Here is an 18,415-nt window from a genome sequence, read left to right on the forward strand (position 1 = left end):
TCAGTGTTAGAGGCAGGAACATGCTGTCTCCTGGGACGTATATCAGATCTTTAATGTTAAATTCCACTCAGGGTCCTATAGGATTCTACAAATTTTCTTGCACTAGGCTAGAATATTCAGATGGTGATTCCAGGACATTTAAAGTATGTATATTAATTTGCCAGATTAAGGCCATGATTCAGGCCATGAAGTCATTGCATTTTTGTGCATGCTTTAAGTTGTGTGCTTAAGTACCTTACTAACTCAGGGCCTGACCAGGACTGCAAGACTAGTATTTACAAACAGAAAAATGCTTCTCAGAAGCCTCAAGAGTCATCTGGTTGTTCAAGAGTTGGTTGAGAACAACCACTTACCTTCCACTAGAGAATAACAGTAGAGAAATACTGCACAGCTCAATATATAAAGCACTTGAAAACAAGGCGGAACAAGGAAGAAAACCTGTACTGAATTGTTGTTCAGCTATTTTGCTGCTGACTTACAAAACATAAATGCATTTGCATATAGAAAAACATATCAAATGCAAAAACTAATGCTAGTGGAAGGGTAAAATTGAGAAGCCATGAACCCAACAGTTAGAAATTACAAAAAGTAGTGGAGTTTTAAGTGCAACATTAATAGCCAATCCAGTATCTTGGTATTGTGAACTCTCTATATAAAATCAATACCTTATTAATTTCAGAAATTGGTTACATTTTGTACCAAGCTACTAGGAAAAGTAACAAGGAAATAGCATTCCCCTTCTTCAGATTCAGCCCACCAACCCCAACACTTGAGGCATTGATACTAGGGCAGTAGAAGCACATACTGTGGAGACCTGTAGTGTAGAGGCAGACAGCGAGAATAGGATGTAATTATTTCTCTGATCCTATGGCTGTATTTTCTTATGGTGATTAATGCCTGCATTTTATGTAACTTGCGTTGTGTAAATAACCCTGTGGCCTTTCTCTTCCCGTGCTAGTTGGTGGCTCTGACTTAATGAATGGAAGCGGGGCCTGGAGGGTGGACCTGGGGGTTGGGCTAACGCGAATTTTGCTGCTGAGCTTCTTAGGAGACGCTTGCTGCTGCCGCCACTTCCTTCCATCGCTGCTGCCTGCCTGAGTGAAAAGTCATCCATCTACACCCTGACCTCAGCCCCTAAGCACCAGCCAGCACTTTCTCCACCGAGTCACGCCTGCCCCACTCTCTCTGCCCTGCATCCCTTGCAGGCTATACTCGGGAACCACCTTCTCTTGCGTTGCCAATGGAGCTGTACGGAAAGGTAAGGCAGAGGGGCAGCCCTCCCAACCGATGCACCGTCTCTCTCCTTAGCCAATCTGGCCCTCTGTTGTCTTGCCAAACAAAGTATCCACCCAAATAACGGAGCTGTGTTTAAAAAGCTAGAAGCTGGGGCGGGGGAGGGGGTTAGACCCGGATCCCCTTGGGCAGCTGAAATGCGATCACCTTGGGACACAATGTATAAACCCTGGTAACACGGTGCCTTGTAGGGAGATGGTATGAGGAGGAGCGCTAGGTCCCCGGCACTGCTGCCCCCCCCTTCCTTGGCTGCTCGGTAGGGCTGCTGTAGCGGGGCTGCTCATCCCGCTCGGCCACTTCCAGCGCCCCGCTGGGAGAGGAGTTTGCAGCGCTCCCCTTGGCTGAGCGTGCAGCCCCAGCGCCCCTCGGGCCAGGCGCTGGACTGGGCTACACCCCCTCTAGCTTCCCCGGCGCCTCGGCACGCGAGGCTGGAGGAGGAGGAGGAGGAGGAGGGAGGCGGAGCAGTGGGCACGGGGAGGGGGCGGGGCCCGCGCTGAGCTTTCTTGGAGTTGTAGTTCTTGCCCCTTCCCGGATTGCCTTTGCTCGCTGCCGCTGAAGGGAGCAGCGCGGACTACAGCTCCCATGGGCGGGCAGAGGGCGCCCGGCCAGCCGTGGGAGCGGCCGGAGGGACAGCTCCGGTGCTGATCCCGCCGCCGGTTGTTAGCAAACGCCAGGGAGCGGGCAGGGCGTGGTGTGGCCGCGCTCGCTGCTCGGCTGGACCCACCCAGCGCGGGAGGCAGCCAAAGGACGCGGGCGGAGGATGAGGCACGAAGCGCCCGTGCAGGTACCTCGCTGAAGGGGAGCGAGTGGAGAGCGAGCAGCTGCACGCTGCCTTCCTGGCACTAAGGACACACACGGGGTGGCGGCGGCAGGGGGACCGCTTGGGCCAGCCGCAGCCGAGTGATCGCGTTAGAGGGTGGTTACCTTGCGCTGCTGCGCAGAGCGGGGATCGAGCCCTTGTCTCGTAAACGTCGCGGGGACTTGGGCTCCGGGGCTGGGAGCGAGAGGGTGTAGCTTCTGAGCCCCTCTGCGATGGAAGGGAGGAGGTGCACCCCACATCGCCTCTCCGGACGGCTGTCCCTGCCTGCCCTGTGCTCGGTTATTGCCTGGGTCAGTGGCCCGCTCATCTCAGGCCGATCCGCGCCCAGCGAGGCTTTGCACAGCTGGGGCGACACAGACTGCAAATAATTCCCATTCCTGGAGGCACGCAAGTCAAACACACGCCTGCTTGCTGCCAGTGCCATTGCCCACCCAGCCGGCGCTCGCTGCTGGAAAGGCATGGGGTAGCTGCACCACCCTGGCCCTGATGTCCATCTGTGCCACTCGCACGCTGGGGTAGGGGTACAGGAAAGCCCTCGATATTCAGGGACTCCAAGGGCTTCGTTTTCTAGCCAGCCACCGTGGTTGTGTTACTTTTTAAGATTTATGATCAGATATGTGTGCTGCATTAGGAAGCGCATCAATCGCTTCAGATATTAAGCTCCTTTGTGACTCAATCTAAACTCTTCTGTAAGTGAATTAATTATATGTTGTTGGGTTGTTTTTTAGGGGGGGGTAATATACAGTGAGTTCTTCGCTACATGCAAAGCAAGTTAACTGGAAATGGCCATCTGTTTATTAAATGGGCAGTTATCCATCTGCATCAAAGGATGATGTGTTGTTGATAGAATTTGAGATAAGAATAGGATAGCCCTTTCTTAATTGTTTTTGTGTAGGGAAAAATCTATCTCTTTGCGCTAGAGAAAGAGACGGATATTCAGATATTATTAACTGACATTGTCATGCACTGTTATTTTGATAGCCTTGGGTTAGTTTTTGTTTTAAATCCATTTATTTGAAATTACTTAATTCATTTTAGTTATTTGTATTATTTATTTATATTGTCATAGCACGTAGGAGCTCAAGTCATGGACCAGAACTCCATGGTGTACATCTGAACGTGGGATTTTTAATGGAAAATCAATCATGTGTACATTAGTAGCAATCAATCATATTGATGTTATATAATTTAACTAGCCTCTTTACAGTTGTGCTGTAAGTTAAGTTTTGAAGTGCAACCATGGCAGCATATGTTTTCTCTTTCAGTATTTATGGTATTGTTGCTATTATCTTGTGTTGCTACTGTAACAGTAGTAGAACTTCAACATGAAGGGGGTGAAATATGCATCCCTTTTAATATAAACGTACAAAAAGGCAGCTAAAATATTGGGTAAAACTGCTGTGAATCCCACAATTGAAGCTGGATTTATTTGGCTTCAAAAGGTGAATAATAAACCCATAAACCTTTTTTAGATCAATTGCTTATATGTCACATGCTGAAATCTTTCAGCCTAAGAGGCACATTAGAAATAAGCCAATCTACCATAAGCATTTCTATCAGTTTTCTGGCTAAGGAGCAGAGTTGGTTAAGATGCTGTTTAAAATACTGAGTTCTGTTTGGTTAGTACATGAGTATTTTCACTGTGTTCTTTACACTTAAATATATTTACATATTAAATTAATATTTTGAATTAAATGGTTTTGGAGATCCTTTTGCAGAAAAATAGGTTTGTATATTACTAAGAAACTAGAAGATTTTGCTTGTCAGTGGAAGAAAGTGAATGTTAGGTTCCTATTGGATTAATTATGTATCACAGATGTTAGATTTATTGAGCAAAAACTTGTTAAATAGTTATAGAAACAAAATGGTTGTACAAAACTAAAGACAATTGCAAAGAAAGAAAAATCCAGGATCTGTAAAAATATATTTGTCATATTATGTTAAAATCATATTGATTTTTATATGAGCAGGCAAATATGAGATTGTTACTGCAAATACAATTGTCCATTGTTATAAAAAACAGCGGAAAACAGTACCTTAGTATAAAAATGACAAAAAGGAGCTATAAACAAGGGTAATGTTTTTTCTTAAAGGTTGGTGAAAGGACAAATAATGTATGTTTCAGCATGTCTCATCCAAAACTATAATTGCACAGCATCTGGGTTTCTCCAAGATATGAAAATGCAATCAGGCAGATTAATTCAGATTAGCTGTCATTTCCATTTAGAGGCTGAAATTCAAATGCTTCTTTCCACCATCCCCAACATGTTTAAAAACTATTCTTATTAAAACTTCAAGCAAAATATAGTTCTGCTGTGGGGTCTTCTTCTAAAGACTCATTTCTTTTTCTAACTCTAATTTAGTACAATTCACAGTCCTTGTCCACATGAGATTTTGGATTGATTGAACTAATTGCCCGCTTTACTTATTTTATCTGTAAAGGAAGACTTTTAGTTACCTGGTTTCCTGTCTGAAGCACATGATATATCTCTTTCTTTCAGCTCCACAGCTTTATAAAACAGTCTGTTATAGAGTAAATGTAATTCTCTATTGCTAAAATCTCCCAATTTCAAAGAAACAGGAAGAATGATGAATTGTGTCTATGGATCAAGAAGAAAACCAAGTCACCGGGCAGCATAAGAACTAGTTTTTCCTTTACAAATCAACTAATAATTAAAAACATAATCTGAAAATGTAATAAAAGATGAAATATTGGGCCATCTCAGTGGTACTGATCTTTTGTGCATACAAGATCCTTGTTTAAATCCCAAACACAGTCTATTTGTCTTTGGGCCAACGAGGTCTAAGATACCTGGGAAGGAAGAACTCTCAATGCTTGTGTATAAAACTGTATGCAATATACCCATGTGCACATACATCACTGCCTTCTGCCGGATGGAATCAGGAGTTTGTGATGATTTTTTATTACCATTTTAGTCACAAATTTAAAAAGAAAATAAATGTCTTAATATTACTAACAGCTAGGTGGAGGATTGTGGTTTTGGAAGCAATAGTGCTGAATTCTGTTCACTGTGCCATATAAAAGCAGTGTGGCAGCATGTGAGGTGGCTGTATGTATGCAGCCATGGATTGTAGGAGGTGAATAAGCATACATTGTTCAATCCTGACTTATACAACTGATTAAAGAGTGGCAATAAAGGCTTGAAAAGGAGTTTTGCCTGGTTAGAATCATACTGGCTGAGATTTGGGACTTTGATGGGAGGGTTAGACTGTTATATTAGTGATGAGTAAACGGATTTGGAAGAAATAGAAGTGCTAATCTCTTTTCAAATATCATAGACTCATAGAACTGAAAGGGACCTTAAGAGGTCATCTAGTCCAGTCCCCTGCACTCAAGGCAGGACTAAGTATTATCCAGACCATCCCTGACAGATGTTTGTCCAACCTGCTCTTAAAAATCCCCAATTAAGGAGATTCCAACACCTTCCTAGGCAATTTATTCCAGTGCTTAACCACCCTGACAGTTAGGAAGTTTTTCCTAATGTCCAACCTAAACCGCTCTTGCTGCAATTCAAGCCCAGTGCTTCTTGTCCTATCTTCAGAGGTTAAGAAGAACAATTGTTCTTCCTCCTCCTTGTAACAACCTTTCATGTACTTGAAAACTGTTATCATGTCCCCTTTCGGTTTTCTCTTCTCCAGACTAAACAAACCCACTTTTTCAATCTTTCCTCATAGATCAAGTTGTCTAGACCTTTAGTCATTTTTGTTGGTTTTCTCTGGACTCTCTCCAATTTGTCCATATCTTTCCTGAAATGTGGCACCCAGAACTGGACACAATACTGCAGTTAAGGCTAATCAGCACAGAGTAGAGCGAAAGAATTATTTCTTTTGCCTTGCTTACAATACTCCTGCTAATACATCCCAGAATGATGTTTGCTTTTTTTCCCCAACAGCATAATGCTGTTGACTCATGTAGCCTGTGATCCACTATGACCCCCAGATTCCTTTCCTCAGTACTCCTTCCTAGGCAGTCATTTCCCATTTTGTATGTGTGCAACTCATTGTTCCTTCTGAAATGAAGTACTTTGCATTTGTCCTTATTGAATTTCATCCTGTTTACTTCAGCCCATATCCCCAGTTTGTCCAATTCATCCTCACACTTTATAAGTGTACTCTCTATGCCATTATGTAAATTATTCATGAAGATATTGAACAGAACCAGACCCAGAACCGATCCCTGCAGAACCCCACTCATTATGCCCTTCCAACATGACTCTGAACCACTGATAACTACTTCCTGGGAACAATTTTCCAACAGGTTATGCACACACCTTATAGTAGCTCCATCTAGGTAGTATTTCTCTAGTTTGTTTATGAGAAGGTCATGCGAGATAGTATCAAAAGCCTTACTAAAGTCTTTCATAATAGACTCACCTGGAACCTTTTTGTAAAGAGTGTTTTGAATTGATAGAAGTATTTTCCTTATATCTCCCAAAAATTCTCTCTAGCTTTCCTGATATTCTACAAATTCAACTGGAAGGTCTCAATAGTTCAGGCATTTTTCCCCCTGGGCTGGCTGCTGCATTCAGGGTTTGTATGATCCTGCACCCTGCTGGAATTAGAGGCATGTAATGCATTCTGGAGCACACCTGACCTCAGGAGGCCTCAAAACATGTCAGATTAGAAGATGGCAATTGGCTTACCAGAGAATGCCAGATCTGCTGAGTCCCTACCAGGGATTTGGCAGGTTATCAGATCAGAACAATGGACCTATTGAAGCTGGTTGAGCTCAGGAGGGAAGCGGGGTTAAGAAGAAGTCAGTAAAAGCAATGTGTGAATTTATCTCTACCAAGGAAGAAAATAAGCATATTTTCCTCACAGCTTTTCACATACTGCTGCCACCTGTGATGGTTGTGCTCATACAAAAGTAAACAAAACAAGGCTATGCTGGCTTCTACTGCATTAGAAATACATCAAAACAAAATGGAGAAGGATAACAGCAGAAGGGAAAAGGAAATGCTATTTCCAAGCTCCTTTGAGACTATTACAAAACTGTGAGGAATAAAGCCAAATAAAAGCTATAAAGGTACAACAGTTAACATGGTCATGTGTCTCTTGGCATTCAGCAAAACTATCCAATCTTTCCCAATTTGTTTTCCTGTGTTGTTAACAGAAAGTTAATGTTGTTCGTGGAAAGATGCATGTAAAATTTTCCACACATTTTAAATGTCATTGTGGGATCTTGATTGCCTGACTGGCTAGGGGTATGTTCACATACTGTACATAGAATGTTTAGTTGCAAGGGTGGGTTTCTTGCTGAGGATGCAGGCATGTATTTCTGTGCTATGGACTAGACTTCCCCTCAGAACGTGCCCGTCTCAAACAACATTAGTGGAGCCTCTTACAAACATTGTGAAGCTGCCCTCCATGACTTGTTGACGGGAGGTGGAAACGGAGGCAGGTACTTGCAAACGTGGCTGCTTTACTGGAGAAAACATATATTAAGGTCACCCATCTAATAGTAGTTTACAGTTCTAATAACACCTCCTATCTATAGCTGTCACTGTGCCGTACCTACATTAATGAATGAAACCTCAAAGGCAGGTAAACGTCCTCTGATATTGCTAAGTATTGTTATCTCCATTTGAGATCTGGGGAAGCCAAGCCACAAAGAGGTTAAGGTTACATAGGCAGTCTGTGGAAGAGAACCCAGAACTCCTGATTTCCAAGTCTATGCTTTAAACACAAGACCATCCTTCCCATTGTGATTATGCCAACCCGCCTTCTTGTGTATGAGGCTCCTGGTCACATTTTAGCAAAGAGATGGAGCTTGCACATCAAGGCCAAATTAATCAGTGATTTACATTCCATATAGTCCTGTTAGACTGGGACTGCAAGTCATGTCTGAACTTGACCTATTACTTAGACTCATAGACTTTAAGGTCAGAAGGGACCGTTATGATAATCTAGTCTGACCTCCTGCACAATGCAGGCCACAGAATCTCACCCATCCACTCCTGTAACAAACCCCTAACCTATGTCTGAGTTATTGAAGTCCTCAAATTGTGGTTTGAAGACCTCAAGCTGCAGAGAATACTTCTCATTGCTGACACTGTTTTTACCATTGTTCTAACTATGAATGTGCCTGACTATTAATAGAAAAAGTAAAGGAACCACAGCATGCCTTCAGGTGTGAGGAATTATGTCAATGGGGTGAGTGGGAGGCTATTTCTCTATAGTAAATAGTAGTAGTAATTCTTGAATCAGAGGGTGTCGTTATATATAAAAAGGCAATGCTGTTCTTTGAAACATTCTATAAATCATTATAACTGAAGAAACCAGTCAGTGTCTGTCCTGGCGAGGGGGAGAAATGGGATTCTTCCCACACCCAATAGTAGGCTTTGCTTTTCTCTTAAGAAAATATTATTTTTTATAATTACATAAAACAAAACATTTGTAAAATATATAAAGGAATGAGCCTAGGCATGTCTTGGCCAATCAGGAATGTTGCCCTTTTCATCCTCTTTTGCATGGGGGTTTCATTCTGTATGGCACAAGTGCAGTGTGTTCCATGCATATAAAGGCAAGATGAAGGGATAAGCATCACAAAGAGTTCAGGCGAACTCAGCCCTGTCTTAATGAGAACATTGTTGCACAGCCATCAGTTCTGTCTAGGAGTAGGGTCCTGTATGGCTAAACAAAGGAACATGACTAAGTGCCTCGTTAACATGGTGAGTGTCGCATGTTAAGCCATATCTCTTCAAAAACCCTCATTCAGGGATCAATTCTTGACCCTACATTATTTAACATTTTTATCAATGACCTGAAAGAGAACATAAATCATCACTGATCAAGTTTGCAGAGGACAAAAATTTGAGAAGTGGTAAATAATGAAGAGGACAGGTTATTTGTACAGCGTGATCTGGATTGTTTGGTGTGCTGGGCACAAGCAAACAATATGCACTTTAATAAAGCCAAAATGTAAATATGTGTATCTAGGAACAAACAATTTAAGCTATACTTTCAGAATAGGGGACTCTATTCTGGGAGGCAGTGACTGAAAAAAAATTGCATGTCGTGGAGGATAATCAGCTGAACGTTAACTCCAAGTGCAATGATGTGGCCCAAAGGGCTAATGCAATCTTTGGATGCATAAACTGGGGAATCATTTGGCACTGGTGTGATCACCTGCTGGAATCTGTGTCCAGTTCTGGTGTCCACAATTCAAGAAGGATGTTGATAAATTGGAGAGGGTTCAGAGAAGAGTCACAAGAATGATTAAAGAATTAGAAAACATGCCTTATAGTAATGGAGTCAAGGAGCTCAATCTGTTTAGCTTAAGAAAGAGAAGGCTAAGGAGTGACTTGAGCGCAGTCTATAAGTACCAAATGGGAACAAATAGTTGATAATGGGCTTTTCAGTTTGGCAGAGAAAGGTACAGAGTAATAAAATCCAAGGTCTAGAAGTTGAACTAGACAAATTCAGAGTGGAAATAAGGTAATTTGTTTTTTTACAGTGCGGGTGATTAAAAAATAAACAATTTACCAAACTCGTGGTGGGTAGTCCATCACTGTGCATTTTTAAATGAAGGCTGGATTTTTTGGAGGAGAGGCTGTAGTTCAAAAGGAAGCATTTTGTGGACGTTCTATGGCCTGTGTTATATACACTTATATAGGAGGTCAGACTAGAGGATCACAATGGTCCCTTCTAGCCTTGGAATCTATGTTCTCAGCCCACTCCATCACACTTTTTTACTTTGTATTTGTGGGACTAAGAAAACAGATGCCCATATGACTTGAGACTTACTTCTATACAATGCAGAGGATTATACCTACTCTTTATGCTGAGAACAGTACTGAATGGTCTAGTTCTTATTAGGTGGGACTAGGAATATTTAAAATATTTTAGATTCAGATTACACAAAGTCTCCTGATTTTGCAGGAGCAGGATCCTCTTTGTGGTTAAGGCACAGAATGGAAGTAGAGAGATCTAGGTTCTGTTTGGTTTTGTCACACACTTTCCATGTGGCCTCAGGCAAGTCCACTGCTTTGGCTGTAATTTTGGGATGCCTAGGCACTCAGAGCCTGATTGTGGGAGGTGCTGAGTGAGCTGGACACCAAAAACTAGTGAATACTTCTGAAAGAACTATAAAACAGATTTTAAAAAAAGCACCTAGTGCTCAAGCAGTGTTATGCCATTAGTATGTATATATTTTAAAAAACTGAGATGCTCAGATGGAAGGTGCCATTTAAGTGCAAAGGAGAAAGTAGCAGATTTTCACTTCTTCTTACAGAAAGGCAAATATATGAAGGCACCATTTTTTATTCATATGCTTCTTACTCTGGTGGATCTAAAAGTATCTGCTGAATATTAAGTTGTTCAGTGAAAGAACAAGTTTGTAAGCTTTTCCCGTTGCTAATGGAACCTGTGACAGGGCGGAACTCACCACCACGGCACCTCCTGCTGGCCATCCTGGGAATTAGCTCTCATTTCACCAGAGCACCCTTGTCTAGTTGTGTCTCGCCCATCGTCACTCTCGCCTCCACCCCTGGGACCCATGTCTCTCCCCGGACCATGGCATTCTCTTCTGTACACCAGCCTCCGGTGGTGTCCCAGTTGGTCCTTTCCCCCCTTCCAAGGGACTGACAAGTTCTTAGTCCAATGGCTTGCCTCAGTGGCAAACTGCAGTCCTGAGTCTAGCTGCTCATTTCAGTGGCAAACTGCAGTCCATTCACCAGCCACTTCTCTCAGTGGCAAGGGGGGGGGGGGGAACCTGGGCTCGCCCGTTACTTTGGGACCCGACCCAGGGATCCTATAGCTGGCAGCCACATACTGCACCTCCTCAAACTCTGCCATCTCCTTCCCTGAGCCACTTTCCCACAGTCCCAGCACCTTCTTCGCCTTTGTACCAGGGCCTCAGTCTGGCAGCTTTCTCCTACTCTGCTGACCCTGCCCAGAACTATTGGCTATTCCAATAAATCTTCTCCTGTCTATCTGGCACTATAAGCCTTTTCCTCATTGGCTGCATCCCATGCAGCCTCCCCAGGATGGCTTTAGCCCCTTACCTACCAGTGCGAGGCAGTCGCTCCATCACAGAACCCTATAGGAAATAACCTATTTTGTACATAGTTGTTGTGAATAACCAAGTATCGACTTGTGTTCATGAGAAGCTTAGGGGTGAAGTTTTTGTTTTATTTTGCCCCATGCAGGTTCTGGAGAGGCTGAGGAGGCACATACCACCTCCTCCGCCACCCTGGAACCTGCATGGGGCATATCAAAAAGCATCTTCCAGGGGGAGGGATAGCTCAGTGGTTTGAGCATTGGCCTGCTAAACTCAGGGTTATGAGCTCAATCCTTGAGGGGCCACTTTGGCATCTGGGGCAAAAATCAGTACTTGGTCCTGCTAGCAAAGGCAGGGGACTGGACTCAATGACCTTTCCAGTTCTAGGAGATAGGTATATTCCCTATTATTATTGGATTGGGTCCGGGGAGGGGAGGCACAGCTGTGGCCAGCCCTGGGCTTTTCCAGGCAGGGGGAGGCGTGGCTCAGGGCTTTGACCAGCCTGGCCAGGGCTCCTCCTCTCGGAGCTTTGGCCAGCCCAGCCCAGCCAGAGCTCCTCTGGGTGGGGCAGGGAGAGGCTCAGAGCTTCAGCCAGTCCAGCCGGGGCTCCTCTGGGTGGCGTGGGGTGGGTAGGGAGGCAGGGCGTTTATGGCTCTGGCCATGAGGAGGGCCTGGGTAGAAGGGGAGGAGCTGGGGGCTAGCCTCCCCAGAGTGGGGCTCCACCCACTGCCCATGCTCCAGGCTTCTGATTCTCTAGTGGAATATCACTCCTCCAGAACTTCTATGACTCAGCCACTGCAAGAACCCATGGGCTGAGAACTGGGGTCTGCAGGGTTTGATGGCAGCTCTGCTTCCTTCCAGGGGCCCAGGTATGATTGCCACCAAGAGGAATTGAGAGACTAAGTTCTTCAGGAAGTCTCATGCAAAGGGGCATGAGCAACAGCCCTCCATGATTCCCAGATTGGCTGGCAGACTGTATATAAACCAGGAAACCATTTCTGGGAGTTGTCTCAGCAATGCAGACCTCAGGTGTGCTTCTGCCTTACACGCTGCTTGCTGTTCCTTGCTGCAGCTTGCCTTGATCCCTGACTCTCAACCGAGGCTTGGCTCCTATCCTGGTTTACTGTCTCTGGCTTAAAAGCATTGCTGACCCCAGTGAAAGACCCTGGCCTGACTTGACCCCAGTTCTTGCCTCATGCTCTCAATTTGGTAATGGACTCTGACTCTGCAGTTTTCACCTGCCCTGGCCTTGGGTTGATCTCTGACCTTCCACCCCAATACTGAACAGCTCAACACGTCTGTATACTTTTAAGTGCAGCTGAGGATGATAACTCTCAGGTGATAAAGTCAAGAAAGAAAATGCCTCTTCTGTGGATCTGGAATTAGTGACCATTGGGTTCAGATTTATTCCAGTTGGTATTCCAGTGATAGATGGAGCCAGATGTGATGCTTTTATTGGATTTTGTATCAAACAGAGTACCCATGGTGAATTTACATCATAAAGGCCATATCTTATGCTTTGTCAGATGGTGTTTTCAATGGTGATGGCTTGATGTTTTTGTAAACTATGTACAGCTAAAATAGATAGTTTAAATAGATAAACAATATTTGATTTCCCTTTTTTGCATATGTTTACTAAGAAATCTAGTCATTTAAGATAAGGTGGAGCCAGGAAAGTGTAAAGGTTTTGTTTGTATTTATTACAGAAATCAGGAAGACGAAAGATTATTGATGTGTGCTGTTAGTCATAATTATTGCTTTTCATCTTAACATCATTAAACATTGTCTAATTAAGTCTCATCCTGACACACCTGCAGACTAAGTTTTATAAGTATTAAAGCCAGTATTTTCAAACTTACATGCCTAAAGTTAGGTGCTGACATTCACATTTAGTCACGAACCTTGGTTAATGGGAGCTGTGGGTGCTCAGCTGCTCTGAAAATCAGGCAGTTGGGTACCTGTGAGCCAGTGACATTCCCACTGTGCTCCAGATCTGCACATGCTATATAAGGTCCCTTTGCTGGAGGTTTTTTTTTAGTGATAACTCAGGCTGAAATTCATGTTCTGTTTTCTTCCAAAGCCTGTTTAGTAGGAGATCCTACAGAAAACCCTAGCTCCACTTGCCTCTTTAATACCCTGGTGAAGTTGACAAGGCATACGCTTCAAAGCGAGTCAGCAGAATTTTTTCAGAAGCTTTGTTCAGGCCTCTGAATCCTGCTAACAGGGCAGGTCAACAGAGAGCTCTGCATCTTTAGGCAAGGTCATGGATCTAGCCATTCTACAGAAGTGTCTATATGCGGATTCAGATGCCGAACTATAGGCACGCAGGTTTGTGAGTTTTGATTCAGCTTCTTTAAATTTGCCATAAACAGTCAACATCAGGGTTTGCTGACTGTCCTTCCTGTCTGAAACCACAATGTGGGTATACTGTCATTTGTATTGCCAAATCCAAGCATTCAAAAATCATATCAGGCCCCCAAAATAATGTGATTGGCTTAAAACTCATCAGATTCTAAATAATCAGGGCTTAAATTCTCATATAGTATTTCCCTGAGTCCCCACCCCCCCAAAAAAAATGCTTTGAAAACTCCAGCGGAGTTGAAAAAATTTACCAGAGCTCCCCTTGGACAGCTCCGATTGAATTTAAGCCCTGTAAATAATAATAAATGTATAACAGTGTTTTTCTTTGCTTTCTGATGTTAGAGCCTTTAAGGCACACTCTGATCATGTTTTCCCAGAAGTGTGCCTTTTTATAAATGGAAACTTGATTCTCATGTAATCACCTAACTCCAGGACTTGAAACCTTTAAAAAAAAGACTCAAGACTTTTGATAAAATCGTTAGAGTTGACAACACTGTGGGCACTTTTTACATAGATAGCAGAGGAAGTACAGCTCAAGACTTCAGCTTCAAAAACCCCTCTTGAACTTGAGAGAAAGGAGAATCACCATGAGCTGTGTTAGGTTTTCTGTGTCCTCTCTTCGGGCATCCAATACAGGGGGAGACAATTACAAGCTTTTGAGTAGCTCTGATTCTGTCCAGTAGAGGGCACTGGTGCAAACACACATTCAGGCTGATACATTAAAGCACAAGGAGGATTTTTCCTTTTTCCAGTCAGTCACTTCAGTGGGAAGTTGAGAAAAGGAGGAAAGATAAGTATAATGTCTTACATGACCCACGTGAATATATACATCACTTGTGTTCTAGAATATGGACAGAGAGGTGTCACTGGGAGACTGATGCTAAGCATCACAGTAGTGATTATTGAAAGTCTGTTCTGCAGCAATTAGCAATCCTGTCATATTCAAACCAGTATGTTAAAAACAACTTTTCCAACAAGTATGTTTGGAAGTCAAGAAGCCTGACAGTGTCCCCTTCAAGGTCAGGACAGTAATATCTGAAAAATCTTTTGATTCCTCTGTTGAAAAAATTACTATTTGCTGAATTGATTTTACAGAAAATTTCCAGAACACTACAGTGGCACTATTGTTAACTGTAGAGTACTGAACTATTACTGTAAAATGCTATAATATTTTTATACAGGTGCTGCAAATAAACAATTTAGTTTAGACTTACTGATGATAATACAACGGACTTTGTAGCTGCTTCTGAATGTGTAAGTAAATCATTCACATTCTTAACTAAAGATTTAAGATTCTGCGTCTGTCTGAATGGTCATGTAAGCCAAAATTTTCAAACCTGGGTGTCTAAACATAGGTTCCTAAATCTATAATTAGTCTCACAGATAAAAGTGCCCTGAATTTCAGAGGTGCTGATCGTCTGTAGCTCCCATTTATTCAGTTGTCTAAATGTGGATTTATGAGCCTAATTTTAGGGACCCCTCTTTGAAAACAGAGGTCCCCGTCATCTGTAGTATTTTACTGTAAGAACACTGTGCTGCATTGGCATTGTGTCCAAAATTCTGTTACTGCATATAGAAGAAGAGACTGAAAGGGAACAAAAGGAAGAGACACTTTGTCAAAAGTATTTACCAAGTGGGTGAGAGACATTGTGATAATGAAAAGGGTAGTGCCAAAGTGCTTTGGGTAAGAATCTAGCTATTACAAAAGACTGTGACCTTTCCACATCCAATGGATTTCTTCAGATCTAAAATAGATTAAGATTATGGTGCAAGATGACAAAAGCAAGGATTGCAAAATTAAGAAGTGAATATACTCCTGTGTTCTATGCTGCACCAAAAAAACCCACTTTAATTGCTTCCTTATCTTGCCCTGTCATATATAGAAACATATGGCACTTTTCTCCTGATTAATTTCTGTATTTTTATGGTAGTATGCTGTCACATTCTTAACATTCTGTGAATATAGATTTTTTTTGTACTATATTCAGAAATTGACCTGGTCCTTTTGATGGGGTTTCTGTTCATTATTATTATTTTTTTTTAGTTTGGTTTTTGTTAATACTGATCAACAGTGATATACCTGATGTACCATCTCCCTGATACTGTAAGTTTTTTGCCATTATCTTCTGCAGAGGGAATTATTGCCATGGATACCAGCATCATAAGAAAGATTTAGGGCCTCTGTGAACTTGTCCTTGAATTCATTCATATCGCTGAGGAGTCCAATAAAATATAAATGCCTTTGATTTATAAAGTACAGAAGACCATAAAAAAAATCCTTTTTATTTTGATTTACAGATGGCATCTGCTCAGGATTCCAGATATGGCCAGAAAGACACGTCTGACCAGAACTTTGATTACATGTTCAAATTGCTCATCATTGGCAACAGCAGTGTCGGGAAAACCTCCTTTTTGTTCCGTTATGCTGATGATTCCTTTACATCTGCATTCGTAAGCACAGTTGGGATCGATTTCAAAGTCAAAACAGTTTTCAAAAATGAAAAAAGGATTAAACTGCAGATCTGGGTAAGCTGAAAAACACATATGTCCTCTGAATGTTGTGTGTGGTTGTGACACAATATACAGCTATTGTTCTACCTCAGGGTATGCTTCTTTCCATGTTCTCTGATCAGGGCCGGCTCCAGGCACCAGCACAGCAAGCAGGTACCTGGGGCGGGCAATGGAAAGGGGCGGCGCATCCGGCTCTTTGGTGGGAATTCGGCAGCGGGTCCCTCAGTCCCTCTCGGAGGGAAGGACCTGCCACCGAATTGCCACCAATCACGGCTTTTTTTTTTTTTTTTTGCTGCTTAGGGCTGCAAAAACACTGGACCCAGCCCTGTCTCTGATGTAGATTATTTCTATTACTCTGTATTAATACATATGGCAGAGTACTGAAAAGCACTCAGCCAGATTTATTAAGAGCTGACTCCCACTGTAATCTAAACCTAAATACCTTTACAAATCTAGCCCTAGAGCTCTTTTCTGCTTTATCCAGTTGTCTAATATATTAAAACGTGTGGTTATGTTTTGCTCAAATGCAGCAGAATTCACATTCTGTAGTAGATCCCCTGAGAAATACAACAGAAGAAATTCATGGCATATTCACATGTGTACAAATGTGGACTGTCTTAGATGTACAGTAAATATTGAGGACTGTCCTGAAATACCGGTAAAGGTCTGTCTGCTTCCCACAAAATGAAGGAAATTCTGAATCCAGGAGCTACAGTAGAGGGTCTATGGAAAGACTTTTCCTTCCACTTACATGGCTGGAAAGGAGCAAACATGGGAAAACAGAAGAGACGATTTGACAGTTCTGCTGGCTGGGAGCTTGCAGAAACCCTTCCGTGTGGATGGGGCTGTGCAGTTCAGGAATGGGAGGAAGCATGTCAGAAACAGGGAAGTCTGATACCAAGAGGCAGGTGTTCTCTGTGGCAAGCTTCTCTCAGATCCCCAAGGATATTCCAGTGGATATTTATGCGGAAGTTGCTGATGCTCATAGTAACATTAAGTCCTGCTCCAACCCCTTTGCAGAGATTGGCATAGTCCAAACAGAGGAGACAAAGTTAGCAGAGCTCCTAAGGAATCCATATTGCCAAGGCTGGGGAAAAAGGGCTGGACATCCTATTAGCATTAATGCTTCCTTTCCATGTAGTTCCTGGTGATCTGAGGATTTTAAAACCTTGCCCCAGGTCTCCTCCATGAACCTTCCCTAGTATGTCAAGACCTACTGAGAGGAACATTGAGGCCTTGTCTATACAAGAAAAATGCCTTATGTTAGAACACGTTTACTAACATGATATTAAACTTGATTTCACTTTTAGGATGGACAAGGACAAGTCATGTTTAAAATCATTTTAGATGATCATTGCTAACCATGCAGTGTCCCAGGATTAACTATGACCTGACCAGCTAACGCATTTTTTACATCGTTGTAGATAAAGTGTATTAATAGGTTTTCTAACGTGATGAATATCCTTGGTTAGGTATGGTATATAAAGCCACCCATTGTTCTGTGGTCCCCCTGAGACAGGGCTGCATCATCTTTGTCTCTTAATTTCCTTGCTTTTTTCAATTTAGGTCATATCCTTAACATGATTGTAACATACAATGCTGATTGACAAGCTCACAGCAGCACCTTTGGAAACTGTGGTGATTACATGGTAATTCATGTTGACACAACCTCATTATCTCCCGATAATAGAGCAGCAAAATTGCATATCTATTATCAGCTTTATACAATTCTCCTTCATCTTTTTAAAAAATCACAAAGTGACCTCTACAATAGATTTAATTGGTCATGTCTCTCCTAGCAAAAGCGGCAACATTCGTTTACAACATTATAGTAATGTGTATAGTTTGACACCAACATATTTCTCATCATACTTCTTCAGTGTAGACCATGAATACGTACTTGGTTTAAAGGAATCTATTAATCTAAATGAGCTACAAAGTGACATACAGAAGCTGGCTTTTGGAGATGCACTCTGCCCACCTAGAATAAGCCTCCTGTTCTATCAAAACAGGCACCTCCATTGTTGTGGTGGTTTGTATTACAGTATCTGCGGAAGGCCACTGTACTGAGAAAGGGGCCACCATTGTGCTAAACACTCGGTGAATACACCCTATGAGACAGCCCCTGTCATAAACAGATAGCTAAGGGTTAATGTTTCTTTTCCCTGTAAAGGGTTAACAAAGAGAACCAAACACCTGACCAGAGGACCAATCAGGAAACCGGATTTTTCAAAGTGAGGGAGGGAACTTCTGGTTTTGGGTTTTGTTCTGCCTGTTTGTTTTCTCTCGGCTATGAGAGAAGAGGTTTTCTTTCTATCTCCAAGCTTCTTTCTACCCTTCTGTTACCAAAGTGTGAGTACAAAAGGAAAAGCAATAGGTTTATATTGTATTTTGTATTTACATGTGTG

The 18,415-nt window shown here is 42.6% G+C and overlaps 1 protein-coding gene across 3 annotated transcripts in view; it reads left to right on the forward strand.

The window, feature by feature from the left end:
* The first annotated feature begins 1,070 nt into the window (after nucleotides 1-1,070).
* Nucleotides 1,071-18,415, forward strand: part of RAB3C (RAB3C, member RAS oncogene family) — a 211,417-nt gene continuing 194,072 nt past the window's right edge. The window contains exons 1-2 of one of the 3 annotated variants that reach the window (XM_032797011.2): nucleotides 1,071-1,258; nucleotides 15,795-16,022. In XM_032797011.2, the coding sequence (XP_032652902.1) occupies nucleotides 1,241-1,258; nucleotides 15,795-16,022 (246 nt within the window). In that variant the 5' untranslated portion in view covers nucleotides 1,071-1,240. Of the gene's footprint in view, nucleotides 1,259-1,978; nucleotides 2,078-2,339; nucleotides 2,803-15,794; nucleotides 16,023-18,415 lie in introns of those variants that run through there. The other 2 variants (XM_032797003.2, XM_032797020.2) reach the window with 2 other exon arrangements.

Source organism: Chelonoidis abingdonii, chromosome 6 (genome assembly GCF_003597395.2).
Source record: "Chelonoidis abingdonii isolate Lonesome George chromosome 6, CheloAbing_2.0, whole genome shotgun sequence".
Classification (NCBI taxonomy): Eukaryota; Metazoa; Chordata; order Testudines; family Testudinidae; genus Chelonoidis; species Chelonoidis abingdonii.